This window comes from Podarcis bocagei (genome assembly GCF_964188305.1).
Source record: "Podarcis bocagei genome assembly, chromosome: Z".
In the NCBI taxonomy this organism is placed as follows: Eukaryota; Metazoa; Chordata; class Lepidosauria; order Squamata; family Lacertidae; genus Podarcis; species Podarcis bocagei.
Window position 1 is genome coordinate 30,036,626 of NC_138140.1, and position 23,151 is coordinate 30,059,776.

The window sequence follows — 23,151 nt, forward strand, 5'->3', positions numbered from 1 at the left end:
TGTTACTCTTGGCAATACACTCCACATAGGCCACAGTTTCTAATAACTACACTGGCAATTAGAAAATCACTTTTGAAATTTAATACTTTCTGCAATTGCTACCTTGCTGAGGTTTCCTTGTTCATTTCTTTGCAGGAGGTGTCCAGTGCATTTGCCTTTAAACCATTGTTTAGTTTTTCTATGATTTAAAGTTAAGTGCCCTTAACTCTAGAATGGGGGTTAGAATCATAGAGTTGTACAGTTGGAAGAGACCACAAGGAACATCTAGTTCAATTTCCTGCAATGCAGGAATTTTTTGCCCAATGTGGGGCTCGAACCACAATCCTGAGATCAGATATCTCAGGCTCTACTGACTGAACAATCCCTTCTTAGCATTAGGAGAGCTTTAACCCATTGCCCTTCACTGTAGCCCCAATTTGGATTGGGCTCCCCTCTGCTGGCAGTTTGCATATGGAACAAAACCCCAGTTTAGTTCGATGGAAGGCCCATCCCCACCTTGTGCCAGTTGGTGGCAAATGGGGATGTTGATTCAGATTGTAATCATAGTTGGGACAATGAACAGTTAAAGTTTCAACTCCAAAGCTAGGTTTTCTGATCCAGATCAGAGCCACCAAAACAATCATTCATGTTTTCTTGAAAAATAAATAAATAAATGAAACCCTGTGCTAGAGATAGAAATTTCTGTCAATTTTTGTTCTCTCAGTTTTTCATTTTTTCCAGTCTGAAATTCAATTATCTACAGTCCTGCAGCAATTTGCTTTCTAATAAAAAAGAAAAAAAATTAATCCCTTCCCCCCAGCATTATTGTACAATTTTCTCCTGCTAAATACATTTTCTATGCAATATGGACTACGGCACACATTTTCACAACCATATACATTTTTATATATCTAATATATGTATTTTTGTCAACACTGTTTGGAGAACTGCATTGCAAAGTTCAGATAAGTGCAAATTTCGAAGTGCAAATGGCAGTGTTTCACTTCTCATTCTGTCTTGGAAAGTGTTAATTAGGTAGGTTTGCTTTTAAATGTGAACTGACTCAAATTCATCCTACCTCCCCTTCTCTGCCCTCAAGGATAAAGATACAGAGTTAGTATGTCTATCTAGTTTGGCACCATGAGGAACAGATTACTCCTACATTGCTTGATTGGATAGGCATTGACTCTGGCATGTTGAAGGGAGATGAGCCCTGCCTTGATCTCCCTGGAGCCTTTATACCAAATAATATTTTGCATTTTTGCCATAGCACTATTTAGGAAGTAGGCTTAAGGGTCTCATTGGCCCTGACGCAGTTCTGAATTCCCTGCCTCTTTGGGAATTCAGGGCACATACTCATCAGCTCCCCAGCTGCATTAATTCCAACCATGACAAATGTTTACATTTCCCACTGGCACTGTGATTAATGTCTTGAAAGTTTGCGCAATGGTCTTGCTGGAGTTTCCAATCCTGTTTACTTTGGTCCACCAGCAGAGCTGTATTTTCTGCTGCGGCTCCACCATAACCTCCTGAGTGCTGAAGGAATGTGTGCATTTCCCTACCGGCTGTTTCTCTTCTGTCTCTTTCTCTCCCCCCACCCCCGCCCCAGCAGCCCCACTTCACTCAGATTTAGGTCACTCTGACATTTTCCTCCCCTGCTCTCTCTTGAGATTTTACAAGGATGCTGAAAATTCTGCAGAACCTTGCCAACTAAACTTTGGGTGTGGGAAGAGGATTCAAACATAGCTCATTTATCTTTGCATTATCAACACTGATTGGCAGAAGCTTTTCAGGGTTTCAGACCAGGTCTAGTGCACACTATAACTAAAGCACATTTTAAGTGCATACATTCCATTACAGAATTGTGGGCACTTTAGTTCACCCCTCAGAGAGTTTACAATCCCTAGTAAAGTCTGTAGTTTACTCTGTAGTAAATCCCTAGTAGCCTGCAGAGTTCTTTGAGGGACAATATTTAACTAGATGGACCTAAGGTCTGATTCAGTGTGATTCTATGTTCCTAACATGAGCCTCCTTGGTCTTAGCTCAAAACTCTAAACATGCCTTCCCAGGTCTCTGTTCTGCACCAGTATCAGAGCTCACTATAGCTTTGTGGTACCTGCTTGCATTTCAGCCAGGGCTGGCCCAAGACATTTTGGCAGCTGAGATGGACCCCCAAAATGGCAAACCCCTCCCCACCAGGGAAATCTACATCAGGAACAAGGAAGGGGGAAAGATTTAAATCAGGATCTGCAGTCACCCCACCTTGCCTGATGGGTGGGTCGGCCCTGATATACAATGTAAGCCAGTTTAATCAGTTTCTTGGCAAGCAATCTCATTGACACCAACTCAGTGGAAATAAGACAGTGGTTCTCACATACTCAGTGAGTATGCACTCACTGCATATACATTTGTAAGCATATACATTTGTAAATTAAAATTTAATAAGAACGTTTTAAAAAACAAACCAACTGATGACCTGAGAAAGCTCTGTTAGCCTCCAGGATATAATGGAATGTCAAAGTGCCTGTTGAAAGGGAGAGGAAAGATGGTGTAGGTGAGAAGAGGAAACTGGTGTGGGGAATGTTTAGCCCTCTGGATGCTGTTGAACTACAACTCCCATCAGCCCCAGCAAGCATGGCCAATGGCCAGGGATGTTGGGAGCTGTAGTTCAGTAACATCTGGAGGACCAAAGGTTCCCCACTGAAGCCCTTTACATCTTATACTAAGTATGCTGGAAGGTGGGATTAAAACTGGTGTGTGTATCTAAAACAACCCTTTTCTGCTATATATGCTCTGGAGGTAGAAAAGGGTAAGGAAATGGATAGGGAAAGGTTTTTACCCTTCTCTCTTAACTCTAGAACTTGGGAACATCCACTGATGCTGGCAATTCAGGACAAACTAAACAAAGCATAGGCACCAGTTCCTGGAGGTTGAGGCACTTTCAGGGCCTCCCTAATGTTTATTTTATTTTGAGGGGGTCAGGCCCCCTCAGTGTTCAGAGGGCATTTGGCTCTGCCCCCTGGCTCCTTGCGGTGTCACCTGCATGATGCCAGGACATCACATTGGGCCCCCTCAATCGTCTTGAAAAGATGGCACCTCTGAAACAAAGTACAGTGGTACCTTGGTTTAAGAACAGTCCAGTTTAAGAACGATTTGGTTTCCAAACTCCACAAAACCTGAAATAGTGTCCCAGTGTGAGAACTTTACCTCAGTCTAAGAACAGAATCTGAATAGTGGAAGGGCACCGGCGGCAGGAGGCCTCATTAGGGAAAGTGCGCCTCAGTTTAAGAACGGACTTCTGGAACAGATTAAGTTTGTAAACTGAGGTACCACTGTACTTCTTCACACAGCACATATTTAAGGTAGTGATGGTCACCAATCTCGATGGCTTCAGAAGAGGATTAGAGAATTTCATGGAGGACAAGGCTATCAATGACTACTAACCATGATGGCAGTGTGTTCCTGAATGCCTGTTCATAGGACTCATAAGCGGTGGATACTGCTGTTGTGTTCAGGTCCTTCTTTCAGGCATCTGGTTGGCCACAATGAGGACAGGATGCTGGCCTAGATGGGCCACTGGCCTTATTCAACAGGGGTCTTAGGTTCCTATACCTATTCCCTTTCCCACTCTCCAGAGGACCTTCACCCTTCTTCACCCAATTATAGCTATGATCTTTCTGAGAATCAGATCACTAGGATGTGATAGTGACTTTGCAACACTTAAGAATTAATTCATTTCCCTTAATTTGGAGAGAATCTTGTGGTTGGTTAAGTGTTACTGGGAATTGTAACTCAGTGAGGGGTAAACTACAGTGACCAGATTTTTGGGGAGTGGGTGGGATGTGTGTGCTTCAAAAGTGCTGTGTGTCCCTTTATCTTAGATCAAGCGGTATCTAGCCATTGGTTACTCTTTAGCATTGCCTCCACAAGGCTACATGTTTGCAAGTCAAGCTGTAAAAGACACAAATGCACAAGCAGTCCAGGATGTATTGATTGATTGATTGATTGCAATGCAAAGTTACTGGGCAACTGTGAGACAGCCACTATCTTTCAGCCTAATCTACCTTGGACTCACATTGCTGTCAATGTTTCCCTTTTTTAAAGAGAAATTCCCTTATTCTGAATAGGATTCCTCACAAGAAAAGGGAAAAGTTGACAGCTATGCCTTGGAGGTTTGCTCTGTAGATAAAACAGGAGGAGGAGAGAGAACCATGTACACTTCCTTGAGCTTGGAGAAAAGGTGGGACATAAATGTGGCAAATAAATATGACAAATCATCCCACACATCTGCTAAACCACCAACACACATGGGATAATGCAGCTCAGATTGGTATGACTGCTACAGAGGTATCTGAATGACACCAGAGGTCATGCCAGTTCCAGGTTGCCTTGCACCATCATGTTCATAACTTAAGAGATAGCAGTGTGCCAGGTCTTTTGGCTTCCCACCCTGCCAGGATTTTCTGGTAGCTTCTGCAAAGGCTATAAGCCCATCTCTTTTTGTGCCTTCCCATTAGCTGGCTCCTCCTCAAAGTTCTTTAAGGACATCTTGAACTTGTGCGCCTGCAACACACTGGAGGCCGACCCCTTTCGGAAGGTAGAAAGCCTTTTGCGAAAGTTGCCTCCAGAGAAGAAATAGAGAAGTGGGTCGAAGCAGCAATTGAAAGCTGCCAGGGAAAGCGTTATCACCACAGATTTCTGCATGTAGAGGGTATCCTCACAACGCGAACCCCCTTCCATCATGAAATGAATGTGGACCGTGCGTTGGACATGATAGGGAGCGAAGCTCAAGAGGAAGGTCAAAGTGACAATGACAATCATCCAGATGGCTTTCCGGCGGGCCGCTTCCTTTTTTTGCAGGGAATTTTTCAGCAAGGTTCTTATGATCATGGTGTAGCAGGCGGCGATGGTGGTGAAGGGAATGATGAAGCCAATAAATAATGCAATATAATGGAGGACCACCAGCTTCAGCATCTGATCTACTGGCGGGGGCTCAAAGCACTTAGTCTTGTTGCTCGAACTGTCCAGGTATGAGCCGCTCAGCAGAAATGGCATGCTCGTCAGTGTCACGAAGATCCAAATGGCTCCGCATACCAGCACGGCTTTCTTCCGAGTTACAAACCTGAGGTTCTGCATGGGGAAAACTATGGCAATGCAGCGGAAGAAGCTCATGGCCGTCATGAACATGATGCTGCAGTACAAGTTGACATACATGGCGTAGGAGCTGATCCGGCATAGGAAGTCACCAAAGAACCAGTCGCCCTTGTGGACATAGTATACCACCCGCAGAGGCAGTGTGCACACAAACAACAGGTCTGAAGTAGCAAGGTTGAGCATGTATATCTGGAAGGCTGTTTTCTCCTGGAATGTTCTTATAAGGACACACAGCACAAAGCCGTTTCCTAATAAGCCCAACACTGAGATTATAGAGTACGTTGTAGTGTACACTTGACTCCGGAATTCATCAATGGTGGCACTGCATGTCGTCACGTTGCTCTGCATATTTTCGCCACGAGTCATCAAATTGAACTCAGATCCTGCAGTGGGGTTGGGGTGGGAGAAAAGGAAAGGAAAACAGCATTAGTGTGGTGTTTTTATACAACTTTTGCAACTGCTGAAAGAGATGGCTTTACAGGGCTCCCAGTGAGCTAGTAAGCTGCAAATTAATAATCGGATCTGAGACATCAGTTATTTGAGCAAGCTGGTAGAGATATTATTTCAGTGACCTCTGGATGTGAAGAAGTTAGGGAGAATTGTGAAACCATTATTCAACAACAAGCTGAATAATCAGATCGATCAATCAAATTAACATCTGGTGGTTTCAAAAGCTATCCCCTTAAGCTATGCACTTAAGAAAATGCAGCAAATTAAAATAATTTTAATTACTTGAGCACATGTCCTTAAACAAGCTCCACCTTAAAAGAAGCATTTTCTTCCATGTGTGGAGAAGAAATTTAATTCAAAATCAAGCTTAGTCTTCCATTTCAAACTATTGCTTCTGTAATATGTGAAGGTGTCCGTATTTAATTATTAATTTAATAATTAATTGAGCAAAGTTCAGGCATTTTATTGATGACGAATGGTCACAGGGCAGGGCTGAATTGCTCTCTGAAACCTGCTTTTGGACCAGTGAATTATACCAATACTGGTTCTGTTCTGAGTTGCAAATCTGCTAAGCGAGTTTGAGCAATTGTCCAACAAGCTGGGAAAGGGAGATTTTTACATTTTAATGGAAACCTACACAATTCACATTTTCTTAAAGAAATAGTTTTAAAAATACACAAAGTTAAGCACAGCTATCCATCAGAATTTGCACATCTTTCAATTTTGCAATGCAGATCTCTAAACGCAAAATGTACAAAAATAGGGGAAAGTGTATATTAACAACACACACTTTGCTTAACTTTCAAAAATGCATTGTATTAGGGAAAATATTATTTGCAAAAAGGTGTATATTATACAAAATTGCATACAAAAATGTGCATATGGGGAGAGATGCATGCTAAAATGCTCATGAGTTTCCATAATGAAATCTAGCAAACCGAACTTGAGACTGGGAAAATGAGAAATTGAGAAAAATTTAAATGGACAGAGGCCAGAACTTACATATTCATCTATCCCAGAAGATTCCCTGGACAGAAGCTCATGCATTCAGCCTTGTATCCGACGCAGTTACAGTATCTGCCTATTCACTATTTCTGTTGGCATGGCAGACGATGTGATTACCAGAAGGGGGCGATCCTGCTTAAGGAAAGGACTGCTTTACCAATGAAAATAACTTACTGTATCCTTTTTCGGTGAGTGGCTGGCTCTGTTGGGAAGGCTTTAATACAGTGTCTGATTTTGCCTTGTGCACAGATTTTTTCCATCACAGTTTACCGGGGGGGGGGTGAGTAAGCTGCATTGAAAATAGCAGGACTCACTTCTGCATAAAGATGTTTAAGGCTTTATTGGAAACCTGTTATCCATGTGCACCAGTTGGGATTGCAGAGCTGAAAATCAGAACACACTGGCCTGTGCCGTCATCCAGGGGGCAAAAGGCCACTGGAGAGTTAAACCCCCTGCCTCCCAGGAATAATATTGCAGCAAGGGGAAGATCAGCCTGGGCCCAGCTATTGGCCAAAGAAGCACCAGCACCAAGACCTTGCTCCCTCACCCCTTGCCAGACAGAACACTTGTAAGAATTTGGTGACTAAGAGCTGGTTCCTTGAATTTTTTCCTCCTCCCTCCCAATTTCCATTTCTTTTATGTTGAGACTTTTAGACTGTGCAACCTGAGACCATTGACCCTCTTATTACTGAGAGTTACTGATACATGCAGAAACTATTTGAGGTGCATCTGATATGTGTGCAAACATGCACATCACAGTGAACCTGGAAGTGATCTGAAAACATCACAGAAAGGGAGCAGAGGTGCTTTGGCACGACCTTTTTACAATTGCCAGGCACCTTCTTGGAAGGTGTTTTGGCGATTGTAAAAGGGTCACACCAAATCAGCTCTGGGAGGCTCTGGGAAGCGGCGGTAGTGGTCAAAGCAGGGGGAAGGGAGGAGGTGGACAAGCAGTGGTGGTGGGATAGTGGCAGAGGGAGTACAAGCAAACAGCGACGCAATGGTGGGGGAGATGGGGGGCACAGTGTGTAGCGACACAATTTTTCATAGAAATAAGGCACTACCAATAACGCCCCCCCTTACTCCAGACTTTATGCACCATTTCAAAGAAATCAGATGAAGGCTTGCACAGGCAGAAGCCAAACCAAAACCACAACCTGCCATTAGAAGTAAGGGCGCATCTACTTAGACACAACCCAAGGTATTCATTTCTAATTGTTATTCTACTTGGGGAAATGAAAATAGTGATCCTGTACAGGCTTACTCAGAAGTATGTCCTATCAAGTTCAATGTGATTTCTCCCCCAGGTAAGTTTGGGCAGAATTGCTGCCCATGAAGGGAAGGCAGCTGGGCACTCTGATTCTTTGTGTTCTCAACACAACACACATTCTCAAAGGGAGAACTAGGTTTTGACAGAGGGAAAGAGGTAGTATCATCTGAGATGCATTTGCCTGCACCAGTCCTAGAATGGTCACACATCATAGAGGTACAATTACTCTGCACCACCACTTTGGGCCCTTCCAGACTGGTGTTTTATTGCATCATGTTCTTGACATAATGATAGTGCACTGGCAGTGGATTTATTCTGCTTAGTCTGTTCTGTGATGCTTCCCCAATGCTACTCCTGATAGCTCAGTTGGTTAGAGTATGGTGCTCATAATGCCAAGGTTGCAGGTTTGATCCCCATATGGGACAGCGGTGTATTCCTGCATTGCAGGGAGTTGGACTAGATTATTCTCAGGGTCCCACCCTACTTCACAATTCTATGATTACAGTGTGGAGAGGTTATAGCACAACCAGAGCAGATTAGAAATAAATCAGAATGTTTGTGGCCTGTGAGGGGGACTGAAGCAGTCACCTTGGGGGGCAGGATTTCGCAGGCACACCCCGCCCTTGCAGCCGCTGGGGTTGCATGGCAGCAGCTACTGGCAAGGTCTTGTGGAAATCTCATGAGACCTCACCAGAAGCCACCACTGCACAACCCCAGTACGTGAGGCTTCAGCAGAGGCAGGGCAGCGCCTTCCTGTTCCGCCTCAGGCGGCTAAACAGGATGGACCATCTCGTTTGTGATATAAAAAGTTATGGGATTTCTGCAGGAAGTATTGAAAGCAGAGTTGCATGTGGCCACCCCAAGAGCATCATGGACACAAATCATCATGAGTGTGCAGTAAAAAAAAAAAAAGGATGTCTGGAGAGGCCTTGTTGCAAAATTTCAGAGTGTGTACCCAAAGTAAAACAAAAATCTGCCTTTTTGAAAGAGAGGAAACAATTGCTCTGACCACAATGCAACCAGGGAATTCCTCGCTGGAATTCCTGTTTCTGCTTATAGTTATGCATTTCTTGGAGGATACCCAGAGCATTACTTTGAAAAGGAGTGGGGCTGGAACCTAGTCATTCCTCCCCCCCCCCTGAAGTCATATCATTTGGTCTGAAAGATCACCCGCCCAGTCCTAGAAATATTGAGTGATGACTGGGGTGGGGGTCACGCAGAGGCTCAATGGGATTGTATCATACCCTAGTTAGGCTGAGGAAGGCTGTAGCCAGGTGAGCTGTGTGCCTATTCAGTATGCTGTTCAGGTGATGGGTAACTTCAAGGTTTCTGTTCTCATTATTTAGGGTTCTTTATATTTGGACCTGGACTTTGACAGCCATTCCAGAGCATTGCTGTCTCAGAAGTAGGGGAAAGGAGCATAGCTCAGTGGTAGAGCACCTGCTTTGCATGCAGAAGACCCCCCCCCCCAGTTTAATACCTGACATCTCCAGGTAGGGCCAGGAGTGAACCCTGCTTGAATTCCTGGACAGCTTCTGCCAGTCAGTGCAGAGAATACTAAGCTAGATGGACGCAAAGTCTAAAATGGTCTATAGCAGCTTCCTATGTTCTGATGTGCAATGACAAACCTAGACAGCATCTTGAAAAGTAGAGACATCACCTTGCCAACAAAGGTCCGTATAGTAAAAGCTATGGTTTTCCCAGTAGTGATGTATGGAAGTAAGAGCTGGACCATAAAGAAGGCTGATTGCCAAAGAATTGATGCTTTTGAATTATGGTGCTGGAGGAGACTCTTGAGAGTCCCATGGACTGCAAGAAGATCAAACGTATCCATTCTTAAGGAAATCAGCCCTGAGTGCTCACTGGAAGGACAGATCCTGAAGTTGAGGCTCCAATACTTTGGCCACCTCATGAGAAGAGAAGACTCCCTGGAAAAGACCCTGATGTTGGGAAAGATGGAGGACACAAGGAGAAGGGGACGACAGAGGACAAGATAGTAGGATAGTGTTCTCGAAGCTACCAGCATGAGTTTGACCAAACTGCGGGAGGCAGTGGAAGACAGGAGTGCCTGGCGTGCTCTGGTCCATGGGGTCACAAAGAGTCGGACACGACTAAACGACTAAACAACAACAACAAATGTTCTTATGTAAAGTAGGACAGATGCCCCCACCCTCAGTCGAGTCCTGGGGCTGTTAAAATGATACAGGTCTGAACTGTGACAAGATATGACTCAAATTCAGTCTGAGATTCAGTAAATTTGCATAAACCACCCTAGTTTTTATCAGGAACTTATCGGGGGGGGGGGACGGGGACGACTACAAAACATTTCCTGGTAGTTTTAAAAACCTTCCTGGCTCCACTCACTAAGTGGAGCATTTTACCATATCATAATTTATTTCTGCTAGTTAATTTCCACTTGTTAACTGATATCATCTGGTCATTATTATTGTTGTTATCTGCAGCCTGATTTTATTTTTGTAACTTAGTTTTAAACTCTGATATAAGCCCACTGTGTTCTTCACTTTGAAGCAGAGTATGATAAATATCTTTTACAATGAAGCTAAAACAATTTTCATACCAGTGGTTAATAATAAAGTATTTGGTGATTTATACAAAGAATAGAAACGAAGGAGAAGAATTATAACTAAGAGCAGAACAATAAAAAGAACCATCTTTATGGGTGGTCAAAGTGGGGAGTGGGAGAGAGGTGACAGACAGGTGAGAAGTTGGGTCCAGTGTGGATGCACTGGTGTATAGAATCCAGTGCTCCTACTGGATCAGCTGCATGATTTGAGATTGCCCCAATCTGTCCCACTTAAGCCCCATCCAGGTAAGCTGCAGTGATGCCCATGTTAGGAGAGTGGTTCTGTGGCTCAAGGTATGCAAAGTTCTGGCCAAAATGACAGAGGGAAGGAAATGTCCCTGGAGCTGTTCTTGAAAATGTTTACTTGAGAAAATAACTTGCAACAACTGTAAATCCTTTCAGTGGGAAAGCATGCCCAGAAACATACGTAGCCTCCCCTCATGTCTATAACTGTCCATGCCTATGATGTGAAATTCAGTTGCTGTTTATGTCTTTGGTGGCCTCGATCCAACAAACATAGAAGCTGAATCATATATCAGAGGCTTTTCAAGCATCCTCTCAGTAGGCTATGTGCCCTTTGCCCCTGAGATTCCAGAGAACTTGAGCACTCTCTGAAACCTCTTCCCAATCAGCCTATAAATTTGCAAGCAGGACAGGCCGTGTGAAGGTTAACAGGCTTTCTGAGAGGAGAAGAGGGATATGACGTGGAAGAAATTTTAGAAGTGGGAGAGTAGGAACATTTATGCAGCCAGAGCTGATAAATGGACTAAAAACTTGTCTCTTCTTCTATGCAAGTCACCCTGAAGAGCCACTACTTGGCAGTAGAGGCGGATCCATTAGGGTGAATGGGACACCTCAGTTAGTCCTCAGCAAGCTCTTCCCACCCGCTTGCCTTATCTACAACCAGTCCAGTACTGCCTGCCAGCTTCCTCCTCCGTAGTCTTTGTGCAGCCAGCCTTTATGGACAGAGACGATTCACTAGGATTAGATGGGCCCGCCTGTCATTGGCCCCGGCTCCACCTACTCTTGGCATTTTACCAATCCCAATAGGCACTAGGCACTTGTGCCTGAGATGGTTGTCATTTTTACCACTCATGAAGTTCACATTCAGCTGTTCCTCTGGACACGTTCCAGTTTGTCAGTGTCCTTCTTGAATTGTGGTGCCCAGAACTGGACACAGTACTCCAGGTGAGGTCTGACCAGAGCAGAATACAGTGGCACTATTACTTCCCTTGATCTAGATGCTATACTCCTATTGATGCAGCCCAGAATTGCATTGGCTTTTTTAGCTGCCGCGTCACACTGTTGGCTCATGTCAAGTTTGTGGTCAACCAAGACTCCTAGATCCTTTTCACATGTACTGCTCTCAAGCCAGGTGTCACCCATCTTGTATTTGTGCCTCTCATTTCTTTTGCCCAAGTGCAATACTTTACATTTCTCCCTGTTAAAGTTTATCTTGTTTGTTTTGGCCCAGTTCTCTAATCTGTCAAGGTCGTTTTGAAGTGTGATCCTGTCCTCTGGATCTAGTCTTTGAGAAGGAGGAAGGAGGTTTCTAGGACTCTGTCAGAGCCTCACACTTCCTTCCCAAAGCACAATGCCTCACTAACCTGGGTTTGAAACAGTGCCCCCTTGGCTCAGAACTGGGTGCATGGACACCACTGGCACAGAACCCAATCTGCGCCTGGCCTTACCAACAATGTATTGGAAATAACTACTTCTTAGTACTAAAAGAAGTCCTGTTCACCATCTAACATCACTCCACTCTCTCACACACTCTTATACATATTCTTTGCACACACTTATCTTTCCTAATCCTATCCACCTGTTGCAAGGTTGGAGAACTTCAGGCACAGGGACCAAATGTGGACCCTCAAGCTACTCTATCTAGCCCTCAGCATTCCCTCCCTAAGCCACACCCCTTACCATCCCTGCTCTGATCATGTCTCTTGTCTACCTACATAGAAGAGAGAGAGAGAGAGAGAGAGAGAGAGAGAGAGAGAGAGAGAGAGAGAGAGAGAGAAACAGAGAAACCAGGACTCTGGTCCACAACAATATTTAACCAAATTATATATATGGTTATTTATTTAACAAAATTGCTACACCACTTGATTGCAGTAAAACTGCTAAGCGCTTTACAGGAAGTATTAAAACTGTCAACATGAAAAGCAACGAAAATAAATTAAAGATAAATAAAATTAGCAGCAAGAAAGGCTAAAGCACGCCAACATCTGCCTGGGTGAATAGGCTTGCATAAGCAAAATGTTTTAAGCAGGCACAGAAAAGAGTGCAGTGAAGGCTCCTGCCTCACATCTACAGGCAGGCAGTGTGACCTGCCACACTAAAAGACCAATTTCTTACAACTATGGAATGAGTGGCACCTGTATCAGGGCTAGTTTTGCAGATCAAAGGGGTCAAGTGGGCACATATGGGGCAAGGCAATCCTGCAAGTACACATGAACGGCTTTGTATACCAACAGCAACACCTTGAATGTGGTCCTGAAATGAATTGGGAACCAGTGCAGATCTCCAAGCAGAGGTGTTATATGCTGAAAGGTTCTTACTTCTGTCAGCAACCGTGGTGCAGCATTGTGCACTAACTGCATTTTCCAGATTAAGTGAAACCTCTCACACTGTGGAGATTTCAGCCAATGGATCCCACAGTGTTTGAAGGATGCTTTTAATATTTATAATTTTTTAAGGTGATTTCCATTAAAAGAAATAAAGTGATACAGAAAAAGGAGGAGGAAAAGTGAACAACAAAGATACATATAAAAGTTAAAATATACAAAAAAGAGAGCAATATACGACATTCCCATGCATTTTTGAATAAATTGGTATAGTGTTATTGTCCTAGTGCTTATGTAAATGCTAATAGCCTACTACATTTTGTATAAATTCATTCCAAATGTTATCGTATTTATCCATACAGAGTCTGCACCAATAAGCAATCCGTTCATAAATTGCCATTGATGTCATATCAATCCATTGATTGAAGGAGTATCATATCTTTCTTTTCCCAGTTCCTCAATATCAATATCTTGGCTTCCTCAATATCAATATCTTGGCCACCATTAGGGCACGGGAAATCCATTTCCATTGTCCCATTGTTAATTTCCATACTGCAGGCATATAGTTCAATAAAAGATTCTCTGCTGAAAGATTTAACTTTTTCTGCACAGTCAAAGTTACCCAGTGCAGCACTTTCTCTCAAAACTTGTTAAGTAAAGAACACTGTACGAACATGTGTTTCAGAGAGGCATTGTCCTTGCCACATCTCCAACACTGAGCTATCTTAGCTAACCCTTTTTTATACAACCATAAAGGGGTCCAATATACTATAAATATTATTTTCTATTGCATTAGTCCTAATTTTAAAACTAATTACACCTTAGGTATTGAAGCTAATACATTTTCCCACTATCTGGGTAATAATGAAAGTTCCAATCATCTTTTACAGTCTGTATATTGAACTTAAGGTAAACTTAAGGTATATTGAACTTAAGGTAAAGGGACCCCTGACCATAAGGTCCAGTCGTGGCTGACTCTGGGGCTGCAGCGCTCATCTCGCTTTATTGGCCGAGAGAGCCGGCGTACAGCTTCCGGGTCATGTGGCCAGCATGACTAAGCCGCTTCTGGCGAACCAGAGCAGCGCACGGAAAGGCCGTTTACCTTCCCGCTGGAGCGGTACCTTATTATCTGCCGTGTGCCATCTAGCTGTTATTTTGCAAAAGTTTCCCAGTAGATGTATCTTTGATATCATAAAATGTATTCTTTCTCCCAAACCTTCTCTGAAATTTCATTATTTGCACCAGAAGACCAACTATTACAATATAGTTATTCATTACACTTAACTTTATCAGACTGTATTTTTTATATTTGTATATTTTCAAGATAATTCTTTCATGTTAGCAACTCTTCAGACTTACATTTCCTTACCTATCCTGTTCCACCTAATTTACTTTGGGTGCTTCCCGCTGAGAGCTTAATATTGAAAATAAGTCATTCAGATATTGCAAGCTGGTGATTGTGGTGACATGATTTTATGTCTTATTGGATTTTCAAAGGAAAGGGAGAATCAGGAATAAATGTAGGGGATGAGGGCTGACATTCAATCCCTGACATTTATGTATTTAATTTCTATACCGCCCTATACCAGAAGGTCTCAGGGTGGTTCACATAAAGGATCACATATATAAAATCAAAATACAAACGACAACCCAATAGAACCCCCCTAAAAAGAGCTAGCATTTTAAAAAGGGTATAGGATGTAGATCAGGTTAGGCAAAGGCCTGGTTAAAAAGGAACATTTTTGCCTGACGCCTAAAGGTGTATAGTGAAGGTGCCAGGCAAACTTCCCTGGGGAGAGCATTCCACAGACGGGGAGCCACTGCAGAGAAGGCCCATTCTCATGTTGCCACCCTCCTGACTTCTTGAGGAGGGAGCACATGAAGAAGGGGACATCTCCTGGTATGTATTTATAAAAATACAATTTCGTTTTTAAAAATGGTTTACGACAATTACACTCTCTCTCTCTCTCTCTCTCTCTCTCTCACACACACACACACACACACAAATAAAAGCCACTTTTAAAAAACCAAATACCGTAAAAACCAACCAGATCACCAACTAACTATTACTGAAGTGCCCGCCTGAATTGCCTGCATAAGCCTGGCACTAAAGAAAAGTGTTCTGCAAATGTTTAAAGGTCAAGGCAGAAAATGCCTGCCTAGTTTGTACTGGAAGAGCATTCCACAGAGCTGGGTCAATGACCATATAAACTCAATTTCATGTCAGTATCATGTGAGCCTCGCCAACTCAGTGCACAGCCAGCATTGCTCCCATACAAGATCATAGACGTTGAGCTGGGATATTAGGCTTCAGGACATGGGTGGCACTGTGGGTTAAACCACAGAGCCTAGGACTTGCCGAACAGAAAGTCGGCGGTTCGAATCCCCACGATGGGGTGAGCTCCCGTTGCTCAGTCCCTGCTCCTGCCAACCTAGCAGTTCGAAAGCACATAAAAGTGCAAGTAGATAAATAGGTACCGCTCCAGCGGGAAGGTAAATGGCCTTTCCGTGCGCTGCTCTGGTTCGCCAGAAGCGGCTTAGTCATGCTGGCCACATGACCCGGAAGCTGTACGCCGGCTCCCTCGGCCAATAAAGCAAGATGAGCGCCGCAACCCCAGAGTCATCAACTGGACCTAATGGTCAGGGGTCCTTTTACCTTTTTAAGATATCTTGGACCAAAGTTATTTAGGGTTTTGTATAGTAATACAAGGCTCTTGAACCTGGCTCAGTGCAGATGTTTTAACAATGGTGATGCATAGTGTTGACCACGCTACCCCATCAGCATTATGGCTGCTGCATTCTGCACCAGCAAGTGCTTCTGCACCAGTTCCAAGGGTAGTCCCACATAGAGCACATTCCAGTATTCCAGCCTTGCAATTAGCAGCCCACACACCACAGTGGTCAGGCTATCCATGCCCAGATATGTCTGCAGCTGGCAAACCAGACAAAGATAGTAAAAGGTGCTCCTGACAGAGAGGACATGTGGGCAGAGAGCGTATATAGGAGTACCCCCAAGCTACATACCTGCTCCTTCAGAGGGAGCACATTCTCATACAGAATGGGTAACTTGCCTGTATCCAGCACATGGGAACCACCAAATCAAAGAGCATTCATCCTCCCAGGATTTATTGTTTATACCACAGTTTTTTTGCCAATAAGGTGGGATTTGGAAAGACCTCTATGTGAAATCTTATCAATTTCTTCTGGCAATCAGTGGGCTCATCCACACTTCTGCTTATCACATGCCTAGAAAGCACAGCCCGGTGGTTTTCCATTTGATCCATGCTTTCTAGGCACAGATCCAAGCGGTTTCCTTCTTGCCCCGTTCCTTTCTGAGGGAAAACCTGATCTTTAGCTCTAAATGGGAGCAAACGTCAATCTGGAGGAAACCTGAACTGCTGTTTGCTCTGAATGAGTGCTAAAGGGAAAGCAGTGGGGCAAAAGGAAGTGTGGATAAGCCCAAGTGTCAACAATACTGAACTAGATGGACTAGTGGTCAGACTTTATGTAAGACGGTTTCCTAAGTTCATGTAAGAGGAACTTGCTCTTCACATGCCCTTCTGAGGAACTAACTTGCTTCTTGGGGAAATGCACTCGGTTATCACCGAAAAAAAGGACAAGTTCAAGCCTAAATTTCGGCATACTCAAGTCTCATTGGCTGTTTCAATGGGAGAGTTAAACATGGGTGCATATATATATATATACACGAAGCCAAGCCAGAGCACAACTAAGTGCAGTACAGCCATCTTCTCAGAAAAACTCTTCACAAGCTCAAGAGGTCAAGACACGAAAGCTTTAGCAACTAATCCACACCTAATGACCCTCCTAAGTGGTACTCAGAATATCACTCAAGAAATCACTCAAGATATCCCTCAAGTAATTAATGAACAAAAGAAGAAAAGGCACAATAACCTGGGAACTTCCTCTCTACCCAGAACGTTGGAGGCTATACACCACACCCCCTCAACAGTATTTATAGGAACTCAAACACTGAGATCCTGCTCTGTTCTAGTAACAAGAAGCCGAAAGCACCAGCCTGAAGATGACGAGTGAGACCTCGTCGAAACGTCGCCTAGACACCCCAACTCTTACACGGGAAGATACCCGAAGACACCAAAACCTGCATTCCTGTACCCGTGAAAATCTACGAAAGCAAATATATATATATATATATATATGCTTTCGTACATATATATATATATATATATGTATATATATATATATATACATATATATATATATATATGTATACATATATATATGTATATATATGTATATATATATATGTATACATATGTATATGTATACATATATATATGTATATATATATATATGTATATATATATATATATGTATATATATATGTATATATATAAACCTACATATATATATATATATATATATATATATAATTGTGGGATGGATTGTTCTAAAGATTTCTTCCTGGGCAAATTTTAATCCCCTGCAGAGCCCTGCATAATCAATATGAGGAGTAATCATGTCTGCCAGCCGCACCTCCATGAACACTTTGCATGCATTGCTTCTTTATCTATATCTATACTTTTCTGCATCCAGTGCACCAAAATTAAAAGCACTACAAACTCAGTTAAAGTTGTACCATAATAGAACAAAAATACAGATACTGTATTAACTGAATGTCAGTAACTCATGATAAACCCTCACAAAGGAGGGGCTTGGAAGGAATGATGTGATCTTTACATCACATAATTTGCAATGTACAGATCACACAATCCATCACGTTGGACATTGGTATCCATGTACATCTGCCCTCCTTACAGATGCTATAACTTAATGCAAGGGCCCAGGACTAGCAGGCACAACCACATTCCCACTTCATTATACCATCTGCACGCGGCTTCCATGGATGAAAAGATGGCAAGCTATTTACCCAGATCCTTCTTCCCTTCAAAGCTCTTTTAATGCAAAATGCATGCACGCCCCCACCAAACAAAGGCAGTGGTGGCTGGGACCCACTGAGATGGGGGGCTTATTCACACTTCCACTTATACTGCTGGTTTCCCCCAGGGAAAACTGCTCTTTAGCGCTCAATCGGAGCAAATGGCAATTCGAGTTTTCTCCAATTTAGGGCTAAAGGGTAGGTTTTCCCTGGAAAAGATGCAGGGCAAGCGGAAAATTTATTGGACCTGTGCTTTCTAGGAATGGGACAAGTGGAAGTGTGGTTGAGCCCTGGTAGTGCAGAAAGCAGAGATGCCAACAGTAGCTGGAGTAGCTACTGAAACAGTAGCTAATGAACAGTAGCTAATGAACAGTAGCTAATGAAAAATAGAGGCAACTAACTCTTGTTTTGCCTTTGTCCTACTGAGCTCAAAAACAGGAATACTGAAACTTAAGAGGAGGAAGTTGACATTCAGTACCACCCCCTGGAGTGAATGTAAGAACAGCAGACAGGTGGAGGCTGGCTAAGGACAGACTGAGATTGACGGGCCCTAACAAATCAGCCTCCAGGTGTTACAAAAGATACCTCTGCACAACTCCTTCCACATCCTTGCTATTTTAAGAATGTTTACAGGAGTGCTAAAAGGAGACATCATTTTTTTCTATTTCCAACTTAATTCTCCAAGCACCTCTGTTTTTCTATTTCTGATGTTCCTAAGGTCTACGAATATAAGAAGAAAGGGACTACTATAACCACGGCTGAATGGTAATATCTTCAGTGACAGCACCTTTTGGTGCCTGTTTATGGACTGTCAGCTTCAGAATCTGCTGCATTGGTGGAGGGAATAATTGGATCATTATAGGGTTGCCATACGTCCGGAATTTCCTGGACATACACGGAATACTGCAGTCAAAGGTAGTTTCCTGGCAGAAATCGGCCAAATGCCTGGGAAAATCCGGACATATGGCGACCAATGTCAGCAGTGTCTCCCTTCCCCCTGTGTTTTCCTCAAAAATAGCTTTAAAATGTCCAGTTTCTTTGCATTTTTGCAAAAACAGCTCAATAATTTTTCTGTCCAGATTTTCACTTTTTGAAATATGGCAACCCTACATTACAGAACGTTAAACCTGTAGTTGCTGGTTTTTTAAAAATAATTATTTATTGGAATGTCTTAAAGTGGATACTCAAAGTGCTTAAGGAACAACATTAGAATCTACACTAATGTTGGTTTTAAAATTGAGACTTCTTCAGCAGCCACAACAATGATGTTTTGGGTATACAGAACTCAGCAGTGTCTTTACAGGAAGGGTTGGTTCAGACAGACACTGGTGATGTAATGATGATAATGTCTCATTGCAACATATGATGTTGCAGTGCCCTGTGGTGTCTCACTTTTGGCCAGAAACAGCTTTTTGTATTAACTTCCTTTTGGAAATATATTTGATATCCACAGAAGTTCACACACTTTTAAACTACATTCCTATGATGTAGGAACTCACAGACGAGCCATTGCGGTTGCAAAGAGACTTATACTTCAAGGTCGGATTGCACTGCTCTTTCTAAATTTGAATGGATTTATTTTAATCATTAATCTTGGACCTATGGACAGCTTATATTCTTGTATATATTTAAATTAAGATGGTTGGATTATTATTAACTTTTCTTGATGGAATATTCTTCTTGGTAATGGGAGCCAACATTGCTTCTTTCACACACCCCTCGTGTTATATTTTAAACAACCAGTATTAAAATCATTAAAAATGAGGACAACAACCCAATTCTCCAAGTGTTGTTGCTTATGTAGGCAAAACTGTATCACCTCCTCCACACAGAAGGAAGACACTGGGCAGCCTGTACACACTGTACATTCACACTCTACATTTAAAGAAGTATCATACCACTTTAAGCAGTCATCAGTTCCCCAAGGAATTCTGGGAGCTGTGGCTTCTTAAAGGTGGTAAGAGTTGTTAGGATACACCTGTCCCCCTCGCAGAGCTACAGTTTGCAGAGCGGTTTAACAACCACTCCCTCTTCACTGAGAATTCTGGGAACTTGTTTTCAGTGATTTACCTCCACAGTCCCTTGAACCCCTCCCTAAATTTGGCCCAGAAGGACTAGAGAACCCTCCAGAGCAAATTTAGGGGTGATAGTGAGGTGACAGCATGGAGAAGGCATTGTTCAACATAAGCCTTACCATCAGCTGAGTGAGATTATTTGATGTAACACTGTTAGAAAAACAACAGATGTCCTTGCTATTCATGAGCACTTCTGTTAAGTCTCATGTGAAGCAAAAAAAATGAAGAATGACAGTCCGCTTGCTAAGCAAGTACCACTGGGAATTATCACTCTAATGCAATTGGTACATGCAGAGAAAAAGATGGTTATGTGCTTCTCACTTCCTCCGTCAATGGAAAGTTCTGGGCCAATTCTAACTGGCCTGGTTTCCTTTGGGTGAGAGAGACTTACACTGGCTTTGTTCCAGTTGCCTCATTTGTGGATCCACAAATAGAGCAGATGTAGGTGCAAAAAGGCAGTCCTGCTATGCAACAGATCCACTGGTCCACATTAGATCTGGAGAAAGATCAATATGGGAATAGATCCAACCAAGTGCCATGGGTACCACATCCAAACACACCAAGATCCCCAACTCCAAGAACCCATGTCCTAATTAATAAGACTCACTGATGAAACATCCATTGACAATTATGTGCAGCTACTTCACTTCTTGCCTTGCCTTGGAGACACCTAGTGTCACAGCTTTGCAGGTTCAATTCCTTGAATTTCCAGGTGGTGCTCGGGACCAATGATCTTAAGTCAATATCATGACAGCTTCCTGCGTCCCCATGATAATTCTCGACTATGGACCAGTAAGGTGCTTAATATAAGGGCTTATTCATACTTACCCTTCGCCCTGTGCTTTCCAGACACAGGTTTGCACTTTAAAGTTCTGTGTCTAGGCGCTCTCTTTTCCCCCCACCATGGCGCTTTCCCCACAAAACCATAGTCTTTAAAGCAGAAGCACACCAAATGGAAATTTGGGTCTTCCACGGATTGCTGTTTGCTCTGATTCAGCAGTAAAGAGCGGGTTTTCTTGGGGAAGGCTCCAGAGCAAAAAGGAAAGTAAGTAAGAAAAAAGAAAAGTGCTCGGACACAGAGCTTTAAAGCATGGATAAGCCATTAAGAGTGGCTGGGCAGAAGCCATAATAATATGGGTCACATTGACAGTATACCGTACATTTAAAGCACCACTATACCACTTTAAACAGTCACAACTTTCTTCAAATAATCCTGTGAAATGTAGTTTGTCAAGTGCACAGAGAGTTGTTCAGAGAGCTGCGATTTCCCTGACTTCTCTGGGGGAAGGTGAGACTGTTATATGAGTGTGATATTTGGTGTGACATTTGAATGCCTTAAATGCATGGTGTTGATGCTGAGAAGCTAGTGAATAGTTGTAATCCTGTAGTAAATCTCAGGCATTCTGATATATAGGCACGAAAATCCCAAAATGCTCACATGGTTTTGCCAAGATGAAGATCCCAGCATGATAAAGGTGCACATTTCAATTGTCTTATCACAGCTCAGTCAGAAATGGCAGTTAATAATTGTTCTGGTAATGAGCTTCTCTTCCTCCTCCGATAACACGGAGAAAAAACAAACATAGGGAAAGCCTTGGTCATTCAGCTAAGATTGAAAAGATTTCTGCTTTATGAATACCTTGCTTGTTGCATCACTCAGAGTTTCACATATCAGATGTCATATGACAGGAAGGGTTTATGGCACAGGTCTGTTTATATATATTGCAAGAGCAAACTACAGAGAGGCAACATAACCACTGCACAAATCAGCCCCGGCTGTGAAGCCTTTTAGAAGACTATACAACAAATTTGCTAACATAAATTTACATTCTTTGACTTTTTAACATACCAAAACTTACATGCTACTTACAAGCTTTTCTTCATCATCAAGGAAAGTGGATAATTCCGGTGAAGAATTCTTGCGCTAAATGTATCACAAATCAAGTAGCAAAAACTGTGATACTGAAAGCAGTTGCTTCTGATTGCAGGCAGATCAGTTCCTTCTTTTAGAAAGAGGAAAAGGTGTATCCTGTCTTCTGAAGAAAAATGCTGATGAAAAGTTGACTAAATCTCTGAGGCTTACAGGAAAGCAAAAGCATTTGAAATGCAATAGATGTTCTGCTGCTGCTTGTATCCCAGCTGCCTTAACAGACCCTTTCTGCTCCGCTGCCTGGAGCATAACGTTTAAAAAGAAAACCTGCAAAGGTCCCACCCCAGATTCTTTGGCAAGGGAGGGGCTAAGTCCTCCCTAGTTGGTAAAAATGCAAATAAGTCCACTATGAACTGTTTGATTAACCAAGCCTTGTTTCTTCTTTTTCAAAAAAAAAAAAAAAAAAAAAAAAGGAATTATAATACTATGTGTCCTTAGTAAACAGAAAGCAGTTAAAATAAAAAAAATTCCTTCCAGTAGCACCTTAAAGACCAACTAAGTTAGTTCTTGGTATGAGCTTTCGTGTGCATGCACACTTCTTCAGATACACTGAAACAGAAGTTGCCAGAAAGCAGTTGCGTTTGTATGCCTTATATTGTATGCTCGTTCCTTGCTTTTAATTGTTGTTCCATTTGTGGTTGCTACTACTTCCACAGTGTGGAAGTTACAAAAATGGTCACAGTTATGCTATCTTAAGATAGAGAGCACTGATTATACGGGGATAAATGCTGCAAGTGGGCTCAGACTGAAAAATCTCAGAAGAATCTGGGTTGAGGCAGACTCGTTAAGCCAGCTCATGAAAGAACATGTCAATTGCTAGGGTTCATAATAATCTAAATACTTTTTGTCACACACTTTCTACAGTGTACTTTCATACCCCCCCCCCATTTCAGTATTAGGACTCAGGAGCTCTATTTACTCATTCTCTTTTCATATAAAAGGAAAAAAGTAAAGGACCTCTGGATGGTTAAGTCCAGTCAAAGGCAACTATGGGGTTGTGGCACTCATCTCGCTTTCAGGCTGAGGGAGCTGGCATTTGTCCACAGACAGCTTTCCGGGTCATGTTATTAATATTAATTTATTATTATTATTATTATTATTATTATTATTATTATTATTATTATTTGGCCAGCATGACTAAACTGCTTCTGGAGCAACAGAACACCATGACGGAAACCAGAGCGCACAATAACGCCGTTTACTGGTACTATTTATCTAC

The 23,151-nt window shown here is 42.6% G+C and overlaps 1 protein-coding gene across 2 annotated transcripts; it reads right to left on the minus strand.

The window, feature by feature from the left end:
- Positions 1-2,398: 2,398 nt before the first annotated feature.
- On the minus strand, positions 2,399-22,269 carry CYSLTR1 (cysteinyl leukotriene receptor 1). Of its 2 annotated transcripts, none has more exons than XM_081180203.1 (2): positions 21,873-22,269; positions 2,399-5,516 (listed from the first exon to the last, which is right to left on the minus strand). In XM_081180203.1, the coding sequence occupies exon 2, from the start codon at positions 5,497-5,499 to the stop codon at positions 4,462-4,464; it is 1,038 nt and encodes a 345-aa protein (XP_081036329.1). In that variant the 5' UTR covers positions 5,500-5,516; positions 21,873-22,269; the 3' UTR covers positions 2,399-4,461. The 2 variants fall into 2 exon arrangements, with proteins under 2 accessions (XP_081036329.1, XP_081036328.1); XM_081180202.1 differs by lacking the exon at positions 21,873-22,269 and adding an exon at positions 6,763-6,805.
- Positions 22,270-23,151: the final 882 nt, after the last annotated feature.